Source organism: Lactuca virosa, chromosome 6 (assembly GCF_052849685.1).
Source record: "Lactuca virosa cultivar CGN04683 chromosome 6, Lactuca_virosa_CGN04683_v6, whole genome shotgun sequence".
Classification (NCBI taxonomy): Eukaryota; Viridiplantae; Streptophyta; class Magnoliopsida; order Asterales; family Asteraceae; genus Lactuca; species Lactuca virosa.
In genome coordinates, this window is record NC_136431.1 from 192,825,570 (window position 1) to 192,843,708 (window position 18,139).

Genomic DNA, 18,139 nt, shown 5'->3' on the forward strand with positions numbered 1-18,139 from the left:
AAAAGAACACATAGGTTACAAAAAATGAAGAGTCTTCATTTTTAATAACCATTAACTCATAAGTTATGAGAAATGAAAAGTTTTGAGAGTTTACAAAACTTGCCCTCAAGTTTTGGAACATGTAAAGTCATATTAAAAACTTTAGTTCCAACCCCTAGAATTTTAAAAGTTAAAATTCACCAATGCCCTTTGCTATCAATATTCAATTCACCAAAATACCCTCAGAAGTCAACTGGTCAACCCTTGGTCAAAGTCAAAGTCAACTGTCACGGTCAACAGTCCATGTTGACCTCAACTCGTCGAGTACCCTTAGCTACTCGCCGAGTTCCTCGCATAACTTGCCAACTCGCCGAGTCACTCGTCTGACACGCGGAGCCTAAGGCAATCTTCATCGGACTCGCCGAGTCACTCTACTGACTCGCCGAGTCTACGACAATCTTCATCGGACTCGCCGAGTCGACCATGCCACTCGCCGAGTCCATTCGGTCCTTCATCCATACAGATGCTTTTTAAGCCAGGCTAAGGCTCCATACTGCGAATCCAAGCTCCTAGGGCCTGCTTATCACGTAAAGTTGCAAACTTTACGTGCAGGCAAGGTGCTAATGACTTAAATTAAGCTAAAGAAGAGGTTCTAGGCAAAAGAGCTTCACCAACATGCTAAAGACTGAGACTTTATGATGATAAGAGCCAAGATGAGCCTAGATCTGAAGTTGCAACTTCAGATCTTGGTTCATCACTCGAAATGCAACACCAAATGCCCCAAAATGGTCCCAAAACTCAAATATAAAAGGGATCTAGCTAGAAGAAGCTCAAGGTGATGACTTGATACCTTCAAATGATGATAAACTGAGGTAGACTTCAGATCTCTAACTGTTCCTTGCTCAAAGCTTCTTGATCTTCAATCCTTTCCTCACCAAGATCCACCTTTCAAGCTTAAACACACAAGTATGGAGAGAAAATGGAGATTTAGGGTTTCTAGACTCTAAGGGGTTGTAAGGGAATGCTAAGGGGGCAAAGGATCCTTTAAATAGGGTGCAAACCCCCGGAGATTAGGGTTTCACCCTCTAACTCCAACTCGTCGAGTCAATCTTCCGACTCGGCGAGTTGGTCACTTAAATACGTGGCCCAATCTCGCTCCTACTCGACGAGTCAGGGCACCCACTCGTCGAGTAGACCTTAAAACTTGAAATTTAAAGTCATACTATCAATACCTGATAATCGGGGCGTTACACATCTGCTATAGAAATCCTCAGAGGTCGACTCAACGCCTCACGTCGGATACTGATGTGACGACTAAAAGCTAAAGACACGAAGGATCGACTCGCACCCAAGTCAAATAACACTAAAGCAGATACAGAACTCACAAGAAATGTACTTAAAAATAGCTCAGAATAAGCACAATAAATCTCAGAATAAATAAATAAGGAGATACGTACCAGCCACTGCATCAGGTGCAACGCGGACCTCCTCCGCTGTCAGCTGAAAAGCTCTCCCACGAGCCTTCGGAACCTCGGCCTTCACCGGCCGAACATCAGTAGCACGCAAAGCAGCAGGAGCGGAACCCTGGGCTGATCCCTGAACAAGCTGAGGGCACTCGGCCTTCCGGTGGCCGGTCTGAATGCACTGGAAACAGATTGCAAATCCCTTGGGGCAATCCTTCGCCATATGCCCCTCCTTGCCACATTTGTAGCAAATCCCCGCCCGACAAGATCCCTCGTGACTCTTTCCGCACTTGCCACAAGTGCGGTCCTTCTAGCATCCTGCTCTCGAATCAGCGGGCTTAGCTTGCTTGGATGTCGGCTGCGACTGCGCCGGCCGCCGGTCTCTCCCCTGAGACTCGGCATCCTCCCTAACCTGAGTCTCCAGCTCAATCTCTCTCCTCCTGGCATTTTCCTGAAGCTCAGCAAATGTCCGATAATACGAGTTCGCCACGAACTCTCGAATATCCCTCCTCGGAATGCTCAAATACTGGCTCATGCGTGCTTGCAAAGTCAACACCTGCTCAGGGCAGAACAACACCCTCTCGTGAAACATCCGCGTAATCACAGTCACCGACTTTTTCTTCTGTCTGAGAGACAGAAACTCCTGATCCAACCGTTCCCTCTCCACCGGGGGAACATACGCATCTCGGAACATCACAACAAACCTCTCCCAAGTCACTGCAGCATGCTCTGCAGGAGTAAAACTGGTCGTCACAAACTTCCACCAGTCCTTCGCTCCCAAGCAAAGTTGGTTCAGCGCGAACCGCACCCTTAAATGCTCTGGGTATGAACAAGTGTAGAAACACCCCTCGATATCAGAGATCCATCTCATCGCAGCAATAGGATCCTGAGTCCCATCAAACTCTGGTGGCTTCATGTTGCTGAACTCCCGGTATAGAAACGAGTGACCTCCCTATGGTCTGGCTGCAGCGACAACTGCGGTGGCTGCAGCAACAGCCGCCTCAGAAACTGCAGCATATCGTTCGTCAAACGTCTCGATCAAAGTGGTCTTATTAGACCCAAACATCTCCGAAATAGCCTCGCGTATGGCTGCGGCCACCTCGTCGTGAATCATCCTGCGAATCTCATCATCGCTAACTCCACTGCTCTCTGGGGTGTGGCGTGTACCTACCATGATGTCTCTGAAACACAACACAAAATCATCAGAGAATCGCTTGAGCATACTCACACTCGACTACTCATCCCTACTTGCTCCTTATCATCCTAAGGATTCTTACTTGGATTTCCTGCAGATCAGGTGCTTTCAGTAGTACGGGCCCAATACTACCTTCCACACCCCATCTGTAGTCACCCCAAGTCCTCCTCCTAGGATTCTAATTCACACATACTCTATATCTCTCATATCACATATTACTCTCTTAGTAGACCCATATTAAACTCATCTAAGCATTTCTTCCTAGATGATCTCCTGACTCAGAACTCAGCACATACTCAAGCAAATAACAGATAACACTGATCAAAAGCATTTCCTAGGCTAAGGCATCATAAACCAGGCAACTCTAGCCCTAGAATATTAAATACCTACCCTACCCTCTAGCATGCAATTCTAGTAAACTATCTCATAAGTATTGCATAACACAAAAGTAAGGTATTTGGGAAATCACCGTTCGGGCTCAGGCTGATTGTACACACCGCTCCAGCTCGTTTTCTCTTAAAACTCTTTCTCATTTTAGAAAAATCATTCCTTTTGAAAAATTCTCTCAAATCCTGAGTTTGAGTCCAAACGCACCCGGAGGTGCATCCGAATCCCTCAAACCAAGGCTCTGATACCAACTTGTAACAACGTGAAATTTCAAACCAAATTTTTCAATTTAAAAACGCATTTGTCTCAATTTAAAAACATCCTTGACTCGATAAATACAAAATGTCACAATGTCAAATCATCAAAGCCCATATCAAAACTGTTCATATTTCGAAACTCCAGGATCCTCTAAATCACAACTCAATCGCCGATGTGTGTACAATCAGGCCGGCGCCTTTCCGTGATTCGTAGAAGTACCTGAACACATAACACATAACACAGTAAGCACAAGGGTTAGTGAGTTCCCCAAAATACCACCTATATCATGTTAGCCACTCGAGGCTAGCTTAATATGACCCTCTGGTCAATGTGTTCCAGTGGAGACCCTCCGGTCCCACTACTCGGGAGGACCCTCCAGCCCTAACTCATTAAGTTACAACAATAAGCATAAATCACAAGAATAACATGTAAGTAACACAATAACACAAGTAAGCACATAAGGCATCTCAGTCACACAAGGATACCACTCATGTTAAGTATAGTGAGAAGACTCACCTCGTAAGCTAGTAAGTACAAGTCTCGTGCTCGGAAATCTCGAACTAGCCTCCGCCTAATACATAGGATAACCACTTCTAATTAATACTCTATTCGCACTCAATTACACCAAGGTTGTCTTCTCTTTTCTCTCAAATTCTTGGAATGGGTAAAAGACCATTTTACCCTTCCATGGTCCCCATTACTCATGTTGGCCAACCCTAAAGTCAACATAAGTCAAACTCGAGTCAACAGTCCCAGTTTGACCTGACTCGCCGAGTGCACTCATGTGACTCGTCGAGTCCAGTCGTCCCTCAGAAGTCTTCGTGAAGGTCCAACTCGTCAAGTAATCCCCTAACTCGCCGAGTTATAGCATAGCCAGCTCATCGGGACAAACCCTAACCGACTCGTCGAGTCGGCTCCTCGACTCGGCGAGTCCATCCAGACTCTTTTCTCATTCAGACGATTTCAAGGCAGAAAACCTTCCCAAACTCTAGATCTACACTCTTAAAGCTCGTTTATCACGTAAAGTCACAGGCTTTACATCCATGCATGGCACTTAGGGATTGAAATGCCAAAACATACCTTAATGAAGGTTTTTCACTCAAGAGAATTATTATGGTTGAATAAAGCATGGACTTTTGGACTCTAGGGACCTCACATGGTCCAGATCTGAAGTCCAAACCTCTACAAGGACTCAAAACACTCTAGGTCCTCATATAAGATGGAAAAAACCTTAAACTCCCAAAATCATGAGATCTACTCAACAAAATGAGAAAGGTGCAAGATTTATACCTTTCCCAGAGGCTCTAAGGTGAAATAACCACGGATCTAGCAGATCCTTCTCGTCCCTTGTCTTGAAATCCTCTCTTCTCTTCAAAAGATGCACCAAACACTCAAAGTTAGCTCAAAACTCTCTCTCTAAGCTCAAAGGTCGATTAGGGTTTACTCTCAGTGAAGTTGAGCCGCAAATGAGGCTATAAGTGCCCTTAAATAGGCCCCAAACCCGGGGATTTAGGGTTTCTCTTCACAGCGTCTACTCGGCGAGTCAGCTCTTGGACTCGTCGAGTAGATCATTAATCCCACGTGGCACATCGCGACTCTACTCGACGAGTTGTAGCACCGACTCGTTGAGTAGCTCAATAGTCCTCAAAATAAATAAATAAACAATATACCTGGAAGTCCGGATGTTACAATGAGGACAAGGCGATTTATATTGCGACAATGTTAAAAGGGGAGGCAGTACATTGGTGGGGCATGGTGAAGGAAGTTAGGGGGCCAAGAAGATTTCATGGGATGATTTTCTAAGAATCTTTAAAGAAAAGTTTTGCCCTCGAACGACTGTTAAATAGTTGGAGGAAGAATTCTTGAGGCTGGAACAAGGGAATATGACTGTGAGAGAGTACAGCACTAAGTTCACGGAGAAAGCTAGGTTTGCCGAATTTTACGTGTCTACGAAAGAAAGGAGGATGGAGAGGTATATTTAGGGACTAAAAACCGCCATTCGTGAATTTGTAGAAATTCAGAAACCAGGTACCTTCCAGTCTGCTGTAGACGCCGCGGAAGGCCGATAGTGGGAAAAGAGTCGTCAGAGTGAGAATAAGGAATCAGGAAAAAGGAAGTTGGAAAGTTCAAATACAGACTCAAAGAAAGGCAAGACTTCTAGTTCAGATCGTAACTATGAGCAACAGTCTGGGATACAAAAATGTACTATATGCAGACGATTCCATAAAGGGGAGTGTAATATGAACCAAAGAACTTGCTACAAATGTGGAAAGATAGGACATATCGCTTCAGATTGTAAAGTAGGGAAAGTATGTTATGAGTGCGGGTCCTCAGATCACATCAGGTCAAACTGTCCTCAGAATAAGGTTAACAATAACCAACACATGATGACAGAGAAAGGGAATCGGTCGGGAGATGAAAAGGCAGAAACGATAAGAACAAAAGGAAGAGTTTTCCATATGACAGCTCAGGAATCTCAGGATACCCCGATATAGTGGCATGTACTTTCTTAGTAAACTCTATATTATGGGTGTTATTGAATGTGGATGCAAACATTTTTGTTTTTACTTTTTGTAAGTGCCTAAATATGGGTGCAAAGGCTTTTAGAAATAAAGATTGATGATGATCATTTTGTAGTCATAAGAAAGAAATTTGATGATTGCTTGAATGAAATAGACAATTATTTAGCATCACTAAATTTAGTACCTGTAGCACTATGAGATTTTGATAGAAATGAAGTGGTTGTCAAAAAAAAACCAAGCTAACATAGATTGTAATAAGAGAAGTATTGGGTGTAGGTGCCACATAGGGGAACATTATATTGTATGTGTACCAGTTGTAAGGGAGTTCTCGAGAATCCTATGGGTTAGCCCCAACAAGGATGAAAGGATTTATTTAATAGTTGCAGGACCTGCTTGAAAAGGAAAGGACGTTGTAGATGTGCATGGATTACCAAGATTCAAAGAAGGTGTAAGATCTTTACTGATTAAGGAAGGATAACGTTTTCACTTATGCTCTAAGTCATAAGCTAAGGAAGGAATCAAGTAAGATTCAAAATGATGAGAATTGATGTAACTGTCAGTTTACCGGGTGGAGCGAAGAAGAGTCAGAAAGAATCCATGGTAGAGGATAAGTGGAAAGTTTTTAGATTTGTTTAACTGGTGTATGATGACACATTTTAGTGGGGACATGGGTGTATGATAGTCGGGAACATAACGAGTGTGTTGTGACCGACGGAGATAGGATTTGAGATGTTACTCATTTCCTTGGATATTTAAATGTTTGAGCATAATGGATGTGTTGTGTCAAGTGGGAAGGGAAGTGGACCATTGGTTCTTTCTCTGGATATCTAAAATGGTCATTTAAATTGTGTCATCGGGTGAAACATACTTGTTGGAAAAGTTAGTTAAGTTGTATATTGATGAGATAGTGTAGTTGTCTATTTCTGATCGGAGCCTTAGTTTCATGTCATCATTTTGGAAGAGTTTACAACGAGAAATGGATTATCTGGTCAAGAAGTTAAAGAATGTTGAGATACAACTCATGAAAGCTCAATGAAAGTAACATAAAGGGTTAGATATGACATGGGGAAACGTATGAAGACCCAATACCCTTATTTGGTTGTTTAGTTCAAATTTCGAGGACGAAATTTTTCGAAGTGGGGAAGTTTGTGATAACTCAGATAAAAGAAAATGTATATATATATATATATATATATATATATATATATATATATATGTTATAACTAATTAATATATTTGTTTATTTTCTAGAAATAAAATTAGGTGTAATTAGTTTTAATTAGGCAAAATAATGAGGTTTAATCCTAAAACCCGTCACCTTCAATGAATGAGTAAATTCGAGAAAATCATAAGTTTTTAGGAGTTACAATGTTAGACATTATATAAAGCTCGTAAAAACCTATGAAAACCCCACCGGAATTATAAGAAATCGTTGATAATCAAGGGAGAAATCGAAGAGATAAGTTCTTGAAGGTTTCAGGTCTTCTTCTAGCAAATCAAGGTATGGTTCTTCGATTTATGTTCAAATTAGTTGTATAAATATATTAAGGGTGTGGTTCATGGTTTGGGTTGATTATATGTCTATGTTTCGTCCAAGAAATGGGTAATTAAAAAAATGAATAATGAGTCTTCAGAAAAAAAATGAATTTTAGAATGTTGTGATGTTTCTTTCAAAATTTTAGATGTCGGTTTATGTTAGTAAGATCTGGAGATAGCCTACGTTGATTTTTACATAACTATTTAATGGTTATCCGGGAAAATTGGAGCTGTAAATAAAATATATAAATGGCAGAAAAACAAAAGAGAGGGGTGTTCGGGTTAAGAAGGAGGCAGCTCGGATCTGTTTTTTGGGTGGGTCTAATTCAGAGAGTGGGTTCTGTTGTATAAATATAAGTAAAAGCTCAAACTTATTAATCAATTATAAAAGGAGGAGATATGAAAAGTCTAACAACTAAAATTTGTTGGTACTCCGGTCGTTACGTTTTGTTTTTGAGAATCAAAACTCAATAATTACAGAAAGGGACCTTGTAGTTTAAATAACATGTCATTTTTTCTAAATCAAAGTATTATTAATCCAACGTTTCTTTCGTGAATTAAAACTATTGTTACATATCTAGCCCCTGCAGTTTGGGAATTTGCCTAATTTTAGTTTTTACAATAAAATCTGTTAACATTTGCATTTCAGCCCTTGCAGTTTCGGTATACTTCTGCCCAATTTATTTAATAAATACATTATTGATTATTTTCTTAGAAAAATATACAGTTTAATATATTTTTAGCATTATAACTAAAATATTAGTCGGTTGAACGAGACATACGAATAGTCGAACCACATACCATGAACTCATAGGAAGTTTTCTCGGATGTTGCCTTAGAAAATTTGTTGTTGGAATATAGGGTGCAGGTTAGCAGCTTCGGTTAGAATTTGTCGGTTACGAGGTGCGTTTTTCGTGTTCTGTGGTTGCTCACACATAAATGTTTGTTATGCGTTTATTATGTGGTTTTAATTTATTTATGGACAATATGTTTTACGATAAGTATGGTTGTATGCAAATGTTATTTTAGAGTTGTTATCTACTGTGTGTGTTTTTGGATGACATGTTTAGCGGGAACGGGTGGTTGTTTAATCGTCATGAGCATGACGGATGTGTGTGATCGGCGGGGATGAGAATTGAGAATCATACTCATTTCTTTGGATATTTAAAATATTTGTGTACAGTGGATGATGAGTTGTCTCAAGGAGAAAGGAGATGGACATTTGGTTCTTTCTCTGGATTATTAATCGTTCTCTTAAATTATGTCATCTAGTGATATGTTTGTTGTATGATTTATTGAAACTATATGATAAAACCTTTTTTTAAGTGATGGACATGTATGTGCAACACGAACTCACTAGGCCCTAAGCTTACCCATTTAGAAATTTTAAATGTGCACAACCCACGAAACTATTTAACAAGTGACAGTAAGAAGGCTAGGGAGAAGGATTGATCAACAAGACGACAAAGCAATTCCGCAAAGACGTAACACCTGAAGTTCTTCAATTGAAGACTTTATTTTATTTTATTTTGCTTCAGTTGTAGTTTAGTCTATAAGGAAGTTCAGAATTGATCTTGGAAGATGTTGGAACGATTATTTTCCATTTAATTGATATTTGAAAATTGGGGTGTTACAACGCGTTTATATGTCATTGTTCTCCAATGTATTTTGATATACAACTAGAAGGGAATCATGCCCGCCGTTGGCGCTGTGTTCGTTTATTTTCTCTTGTTTCAAGTTGTATCATGTAGTAGAACATAATATTATATTAATGAAGACATATTCCACATACAGGAGGCGTTTGGATCCAAGAAGCCTGACACATTCATTTTTGCACCAATCTCTGAAGTCCATTGCCTCTACAAAAACACAAGTAAAGAATTAATGCTATAGAAAGAAGAATTGTAATGAGGATGATATATACAAAGCTAATTGCTATTCCTTTAAGTGAAGGAAGTTTACCTTAATGTTTAGCCATCACATCTCTTTTCCCTTTCAATGAAGGAGATGATGAAAGAGAAGCTTCAAGAGCTCTTCCACTCCTAGACTTCTGTCGACTCATAGTGGCTCCTTTTCCAGGAGTGTTCTTAGCCCAACTCTTGACTTGCAAGTTCATGAAAATCAGCCCTGCATCACAACCACAAACAGATCAAACACACTTCCATAAAATATAAATCATAAAATAAAAACACATCATACATACTTATAAAGCTAGCATTTTTTCTTGAATCTCATGCATTTGAAACCCCCTTTTTTAACTTCCTCAAACCACATTCATTTGAAACCTCATTTTTTAACTAATGCAACTCAAAAGTTTTCTTAATTATGATTTAACACTCAAAAGTTTTATAACTTATATTAAGTTTAATTAGCATTTAGTGAAAAGTTTACTATAAAAAGACCAATCTTTTGTGTCTTTTGTGTTACATAAAATCTTACATGTAAGAATGATTTGAAGATATTGTGATTCAAAAGTTTTCATATAGTTGAAGCATTCATGATCCAAATGTGATGATTTGAAGAAATGAGTTATGTCGCATCGATGATAATTGTAATATGATTTTTTCTTTCAACCAAAACAAATGAAGCTTTTCTATTCTTTCTTTATATTCAGTTTCTCATTTAATCTTTATATGTGATTTGTGTGTATTACTCAATCTTAAATGTGACTCTCCAAACATCAATGTTTTGCTTGGAATATCTTTCTGATTCTTCTTTTTCAAGAAAAATATTTTGATTGCAGGTTAGTGAAGAATTGTCATCAAGTTTCTATGGTTGAATGGTGTTAAATGAAGAAAGAAGATTCATAAAATGGATATAGGTTTTTTTGTTTGAGCAAAGTTGACGAATGTTAGTTTTTTCTTTTGATTTAAATGTATGTTTATGTAACATCTTTATTTATATATTCAACCACCCAATGCTCTTATTTATTTGATTGTAGTTTTTAAATTTTGATTATGTTTATTTTCTATTATTTTTTTGTTGGGTTATCCTACACAACATATTAAAAGATAACATAATTTTGAACATTTGATATGTAATTATGATAGACTTATCATTACATGTTCTTCATATGAAAGTAATTTATCCATATTACTACGACAAGAATTACATATGACATTTACGAAAATATATATATATTATATGTGATTTGTTTAACATGTATATGCACCTATGTTTAATAATTGAAGGGATTAAAATGATGCATCAAAACCAATTATTTAGACGATATAATAATAATAATAATAATAATAATAATACATTTCCAAGTACCGCATTCATTTGAAACTCACACTACAACTCAAGAGTTTTCTAATTTATGTATATTTATTAGTTACAACTCAAGAGTTTTTAACTTATGATTATTAATTAGTAATCACTAATAACTTTTTATTTTCCTTTCTTTTATAAGATTGTAAAGTTTTGCTCATTAAAAACATTAATGTATCTGAAGAGATTTGTGATTTAAATATGAAGAGTTAATATAAATGTTATAAAAGATGTTTTAGTGTTTTTATGTTATTAAAAGCTATAGTGTTTATTATTCATATTTTTTATTATTCGTTGTATATATATCTTTTTTAACACAAATGTTATAATAAATATTTTTCTATTTTTATGTTACTAAAAGCTGCAGTTCATATTTTTGTTCATACGTTTTGTTACCCGTTATATTATCATTCATTTGATATATAATTTACACAATTTTAAACGGTTTATAAAAATATCAAATAATTGTATATATCACAATGACTTAAAAATTAAACTATAATGTTTAATAAAACTAATATGTTAACTATATGTTTGCTTTACTACTAACATTTTGTTTCAAAGTAGAAATATTAAATAATAATTTGGTAAAAGTTATTATTTTAACTATATAATTATATTCTCGTTCAACGCACGAAGATTCGCCTAGTATACAATAAAAGGAACATACTTTTTTTGCTTCTTGTTTCAGGTGATCCAAAGGACCCCAAAAAAGATCATAACTTATATGAATTGTCAAGTACCTTTAACAAATACTACTATTATTTAGTATTATTATATATATTGTTATTACGATAGTTCTAAATATTATGTATTATAAAATTATAATAAAATATTATTTATTTGTATATAATTAATATAAATTAATTATAATTTTCATTAAATCAATATCTATTAAATAAACAATTGGTATGTAATTGGTTAGAATTACTTATGCATTGTATGATAGCCAAAGCAAAAATGGTCCAAATCAGAGAGACACTCCCTTAATCTAATGCTCTGTTACTGTTTTCATTCTTAGGCATACCCTTTTGATGTGGAGGCTCAAAAGAAAACTGAAGCTGGAATCCAACCCAATACATGAGCGACTATTCCCAGGTTTGGCAAAAAGAACATTGGGCAAGCCAAAAAAAGTAAGTTAAATTCTTGCTCTTTTTTTTGTAACACATACACTCTTAACAAAGGTTACTTGTACACGTGTTGACCCTGTATAAAAAAAGTCAATCAGCCAACTTCACAAAGACAATTCAAAAGCCTCTTAAAAAAATTCAAGTATATTATATTTTTAGTCCCTAAGTATAGCTGTTTTTAAACATTTTTGCTCCATAATGTTTAAAAAAATACTTGATATTGGTGATAGTATCCAAAATTCTAAAGTTGAGTCTTATCTCAACTAATAATATCATTAATTCACGATGCTAAGTAAAGGGGATAAAGTGGAAAAAATATGAGATCTTAACAGTGAAAACAGACCCTTAATTACTTGGAAATTCGTTCACTATAAAGACCATGAACCAACAACACAGTTAACAGTTCATTATAGGTAGTAATTCCTAAAATTATTTGGAATTGATAAGGTTTGGTAATTCAAGTAATAAATGTTGTGTTAACGAAGGTTTCCATTGAGACATAATGTGTTGTGTGAACAAAAACTATATATGTTACATAAATGAAGATCAAGTGTAACAATAAAAGCATCAAAGCACGGGCTAATAGCAAACTGAAAAGAAAATTCATATACCTGGTTGAAGCATTTCATCGAGCAGTTGGAGTGTTTTATCAAACTTTCTTTCAAATGCCAACCTTAATTAGTTAGGGGTATAGCTGAATAATTTTCTTGAAGAATGATGCTGCAATATCAAAGCAGGGTCAGCTAGTTTTGGCCAAATAACTGTTAAAAAGAAATATAATATTTATATATAATTAATAATTAATAATAATATAACCATGAGTATTCTGAATTAGTTTTTTCATTTGTGAAACACACCTCTTGATTGGAGTGAAGTTCATATCCATTCCTTACTGCGAAAGCTTTATCATTCCCCACAGATTCCTAAATTAAAGACATCTACTCATTTGCATGTTTGAAAAAAAAAAACAGTTAATTATCACAGGTAACTTTACAGAACATGTTTCATATATGTGTTGGTGTCAAGTGCACAAAACAACAAAAAAATAAAAGAACATATCAACCTGGTAATTCAATCGGTTCTAATACATCAAAAAAAGATTCTTAAACTACAGAAAACACAAAACATGAACACAGGTTCTGTATAACGTTGAAACAAATTGATGACACATTTATGTGCTCAAAAGTTCGGTCACATTATTTACTTTACACTCCAGTGTGTTACTTTTTAAACATCTTTTATCCGACAGACAGATAGGGGAAAAATGAAATAGGGGCATACCTTTACTTCACTATCATGTCTGGCAGTAGATGCAAGAACACGTGCATCCACAATCTTCTTTGTCTCCAGTTGAAGCCTTCTTTGGAAGTGCTTAAACATGGTGGATCCTCCAGACAACACTAGATTCTATAATAAGTCTCAAAAAGATTAACTTATTTTTTTATGTAATTTTGTAATAATATATAGTTTTTACAGGCTGAATAATGTGTACATTATATAGAGCTCTTCCTGTGTCAATTGGAGCAGATTGAATACAGCTGTCTATTACAGCAGGTAAAGGGGTTGTGAAGTCTTTATCATATATCTCTGGATTAAAGAAAATTTGCATGATAGAATATAAACATTATAATATCACTAAAAAACATAGTGATATCATCTTTGAAAATAACAAAAAGGGGATAAAATATAAATCATAAAGCTTGGGACCAACAAATCATTCATATCCAACATCACATGAGTAAGGTGCCCAAGTCTTTGGCTTAAAACCTCTCCATTATTTAACATACTTCAATGATTCTTTGTCATGTTTATTGTACTCCTATACAATTAAAGAAACATAAAATATGGTCATAAAATCATGAAAGTTTGTAGCCTTTTCAACTTGCATAACTATGAAGTTATAAACTACCTTGACAATGTCTGCACATGTGTAGCAATAAGTTTCCTTGATCTTCCGAGCTACCTCAAGTGAATCTTCAGGAGGGACATGCTCCCCTCTTTCCTGCATAAAGAAATATCACGAGAGAATTAACACTTTCCCAAAAAAAAATGAAAAGGAAAAGGAAAAGGAAAAAAATAAACTATTTCAAAGCAATTTAATCTGGCATTATGTCGAGCAGCTGGCATGCAGATGAGAATACATTTTTGATGCTAGAAATGACAATTTTTTTTTAGATTGACGAATAGCAGTAGAAGCACAATTACCTATGATAAAGATACATATAGTTTTGGGTAGGTTGGTTTGATTGCTTCTTCCTTCAGATAAATCTTGATTTATCTGAGATATCTCTACAATTATATCATTCACCAGTTCTTCCCGGTACCAATCACCCATTCACTAAAATGAAAAAATATACATATTTCTCAACAGTGTAATAATTCTATTGAATATAATTGAGTGAAAATAGGAAAAGGATGTCATTATAAACCTGGTACCTTGAGAAAGTTGTCTGCAACAGGAGGGGCATCAGAGGGACCTGAATAAAGAAAAAAAATAGTCTCAGATAATCTTTCATCTCTAACAGCAGGGTAGAATAGTAATTTACCAATCTTTTTGTTGGTATGAACTATAACAGGGTATATAAACACGTAAATTATTTTGGGAAAACACGAAATAAAATAAGGGTATAAGCAATTGAGCATAAGAAAAATCCGTTACCGTCTACTGCAGTCTATGCGAACTGCGCGAGCATCAAGAAAAAAGAAAACATGGGTAACCTGCACCTGTTTCCTGATTTCATCAATTTCACAGAAGTGTTATCTGAAATTCGAAAATGAAAAAGATTCAATTGATGTCGTAGCCAATCTGAAGGCGGAAAGGGCGGCTAGCATCTCAGGAAGCAAAATAGAAAAGCAAAGAAGCAAAGAAGAAGGAAGAGTAAAGAACAAACGGGAAAGAAATAAAGAAAGAGAAACGAACCGTATTGGAGGAGAATGACGGCAACCGACTTTGAGGAAGAGAAGATAAGCATCAGCCAAAGCACAAGTTTCAGGGGCAAAATAAGAAAGAAGAAGACTTCCGTGTGCGACAAAATAAGAGAGGAGAAACTTCCGTGTAAATAAGAAAAAGAGGAAATGTAACTTCCGTGTCCAAATATGAAAGAGAAAAAAAGTTACCGTTAACCAATTTTTTAGCAATTAATAGTATATATAATGCTTCTTCAATGACCTTTTTCACACAATCGTTGCACCTAATTTTACACTTCAAGAAGCATAGGAGAAACTCCAAAGAATATTCCAAGATAACAAAAGTTTCGGGGTCATCTACCTAGAAAACAAATTTTTTGATATCAGTTTCTCTAACCTCTCCTCATAAATAACTGAATATGCCAAGCAAGCCTTTCTCTACGGTAGCTTTGACACCACCACCTCAATTGTTCCTCCAAACTTAACATCCTTCATATGGTCTATTAAAATAGCCATTTAAAAAAAATAGATTTTATGAAATGATAATCTTTTAAGAAAACAACTTGTGGAATGAGTTCGCACAAGACATGACTAGTACACATAAGGGGTCTAAAAATGGTTATTTTTGGAAATTCTCTTTAAAAATAATCCAAATCTGTTTTGTTGCTTTAAACAAAAATTAGATGATGATTGGTTAATACCCTATTAATTTATCCATCTATAAAATCCAAGGCTCACTATCATAAATAATTACCCTCTTAGCATCTTCCTACTATACACATTTAGGTGGTTTTCGTATGTTCATATTATCTGCTCCTTGCATCCACGACTATCAACAAACTCCAACCTTGTTCAAAATCATATTTATTTTTCGGATATTGTGCTCATCACTGCGGCTTCAAATGTTATGATTTTCCACCAAGAGAATCATTATTTCCATTTTCCAACCACAATACATGCAAAATTTCAACATGATAACATTAACCCATCCTTTCAGTTAGTGTAGATATTTATTATCTTTAGTAGTTAGCATGTATTTAGCGTTGTTGTCATGTCTATGCTCTACCCTATTATGTCCGACTCCGTGACAAAGTCACTTTGGTCTTTGGGACATATTTTTGGCAGGGTAAGATATGTAAACTACTGGCAACAAGTGCAGGCTTGATAGACGAGAAAGGAGAAAGAAATAGCAAGCCACAAATCGACCAAATTGTTTTTTTAAGGAGATGGAAACGTTGTGTAGCGGAAATATAACATGACAACAAAAAAAATAACATACATAATTAGGAAATGGCCACTTTTTTTTCATTTTAGACATTAAAATACAACAAACATTCATTTTGTACGTCATGAAATCTCACATAGGATGGCATAATTGTACGATGGACAATTATGTATGTTGTAAATCATTCACATTTCACAAAGGATACCATAACTAATACAATAATTTTTTTGTCTGTCATAAATTTAATATACGTTGTAAGGTGTCTGTTATTAAAAGTTTTTTTCTTTCCTACTAACATAAGCAAAAAAAATGAAGAAAAAAAATGTTTATAACACATTTTAATTACGTTATGCAAATTATGTTTGCTACGGCGAACATAATGTGTGCTTCATTAGAGCAAATTAGGAGAATAACAAATAGATATACATTTTATAATGGTCAAACATAATCAAAACATTAAACAACCTTTAAAAACATATTTTGATTGAGTTTTGTTAAATGTAGAATCGACAATATATGTTTTGTTAAATACTAGTAATAAATAAATAAATTTCGAAAGAATTGGTGAGATCTATCCAAGGGACCATAATCACCTACAAGAAAATCTAAAGTTAAGTTGCATGGACCATAAGTTGACATTTTGCAAATCACAAATTTCCAATCCAAATAGGCAATCAATTTGTTGTAAATATATAAACGTGGGGATCAAATCACTTACACAACCTTTTATTTCATTTTATTTTTATTTATAATAATGTGGTTGAAGGGATGTAGATTGATGACATGGATAAGATAGCTTTGACTCACATTAATGCATTATTGTAATCCCATTCACCAAGTAGTCAATCAGCAATGTTTTTTCAAGTTGTAAATTCTCACCCAAGCCTATCTTGTCCTAACTCCTATATATGTCCAGCTTATGAATTTTGTCACCTCGATGCCTTAGTATCAAATTAACTTATCATTATTAATTATTTTTTATAATATATCTTCAAATGTATATTAAATAAACCCGAATCAGTAAACTTGATCAATCATATTATGTTTAAGTATTTAACTATCCTCGTTATAAATATATATTTATAGAAGCAAGTAGTCAAGAAAGTAATGTAAATAACCTAGAACTAAGTGCCTTGCCTATCTTCTTCATTTTTAACCTCTGATTTTCCCATTCTCCAAGTTGATCACATACGTTAAATACCTATTTCTATACACAAATATAAATGAATATATATATATATATATATATATATATATATATATATATATATATATTTGAAAACTTAATAACTTGTTTTCCAATTAAAATTTTCGATCTAAACGTAAATATGGACATGTTTTTGAAAAAAAAAAATACAAAAAAAACGTATGTCCATAAAAAAATATGCATTCCCAAAAAATTGCACATGGTACATTCTGAAAAAAAAAATTGTATAATTTGAATATTTTTATGTGTCATTCTCGTTAAGTTTTCGTTGATAGAATGTATGTTTCGAATAGTTTTGTGTGTCAATATCATAAAGTAGTCTAGATGCGTGTCGGTTTTTAACACATTTACTTATCAATAGGGTTATATTTTATCTCTACTAGCCTACTAGGTTGAATGGCAAAAAGGAAAAAAAAAACATTCGAAAAAGAAAAAAACAAGTAAGATGAGGAAAGTGGTTTTAAAATGACAAAAACATATAGTTATATAAGTAAATTGTTATATGTTAGGCATTTCATTCCATCAATATTTTAATTGTCATCGTACAATGAGTGAGATGGCAAACGGGCAACAAGCTGTGCCGCTAAGCCTTTTTGAATGGTAAAACTAATTCTTTTAAATGCTACATCCGAAGATCTAAGTGATATAACATTACTATGCATGATTCGTTGTACTCTTTTAAGAAGCTCTACCGCATCCGGTGCGAGGAAACCAAACATATCAAATGCAAATGGTATGAACACGTGTTGATTTTCCATGCACGATTTCTCATGTTTGGTGACTTTGCCTGTAGATGCTTTTAAAGCAGCATGTCCCGCCGTGAAACCCCCAGCCCTCAGGCCCACGAGAGGGGATACCCCTGTAAGATCCACACATGCGTGTTTCCCTCCGACCCATCCAAAAATCAAAATGTCAGCCGGTCTGAGGGTTGACCTTCCTTCTGTCGGGTCAGTCAAGAAATTAACAGGTGCTTCTTTCTTAGCGGAAACCCCGGCACGCTTAAATATGTTAAACAAAACATCCCTAACCATATCGTGCATGTATTTGAACCCCGGGAGTT

The 18,139-nt window shown here is 35.4% G+C and overlaps 1 protein-coding gene across 5 annotated transcripts; it reads right to left on the minus strand.

The window, feature by feature from the left end:
* Positions 1-8,908: 8,908 nt before the first annotated feature.
* Positions 8,909-14,855, minus strand: LOC145121056 (actin-related protein 3-like). Of its 5 annotated transcripts, none has more exons than XR_013714478.1 (12): positions 14,400-14,654; positions 14,177-14,217; positions 13,946-14,078; positions 13,650-13,742; positions 13,452-13,559; positions 13,233-13,327; positions 13,022-13,147; positions 12,598-12,678; positions 12,352-12,460; positions 11,638-11,816; positions 9,303-9,467; positions 8,909-9,199 (listed from the first exon to the last, which is right to left on the minus strand). XR_013714478.1 is itself a non-coding variant. In XM_079056839.1 (12 exons), exons 6-9 carry the CDS (start codon positions 13,347-13,349, stop codon positions 12,419-12,421), a joined length of 351 nt encoding a protein of 116 aa, XP_078912965.1. In that variant the 5' UTR covers positions 13,350-13,559; positions 13,650-13,742; positions 13,946-14,078; positions 14,177-14,217; positions 14,400-14,501; positions 14,661-14,855; the 3' UTR covers positions 8,909-9,199; positions 9,303-9,467; positions 11,638-11,816; positions 12,352-12,418. The 5 variants fall into 5 exon arrangements, 3 of the variants coding, with proteins under 3 accessions (XP_078912965.1, XP_078912966.1, XP_078912967.1); XM_079056839.1 differs by adding an exon at positions 14,661-14,855 and having other exon boundaries at positions 12,598-12,663; positions 13,233-13,559; positions 14,400-14,501; XM_079056840.1 differs by having other exon boundaries at positions 12,598-12,663; positions 13,233-13,559; positions 14,170-14,217.
* Positions 14,856-18,139: the final 3,284 nt, after the last annotated feature.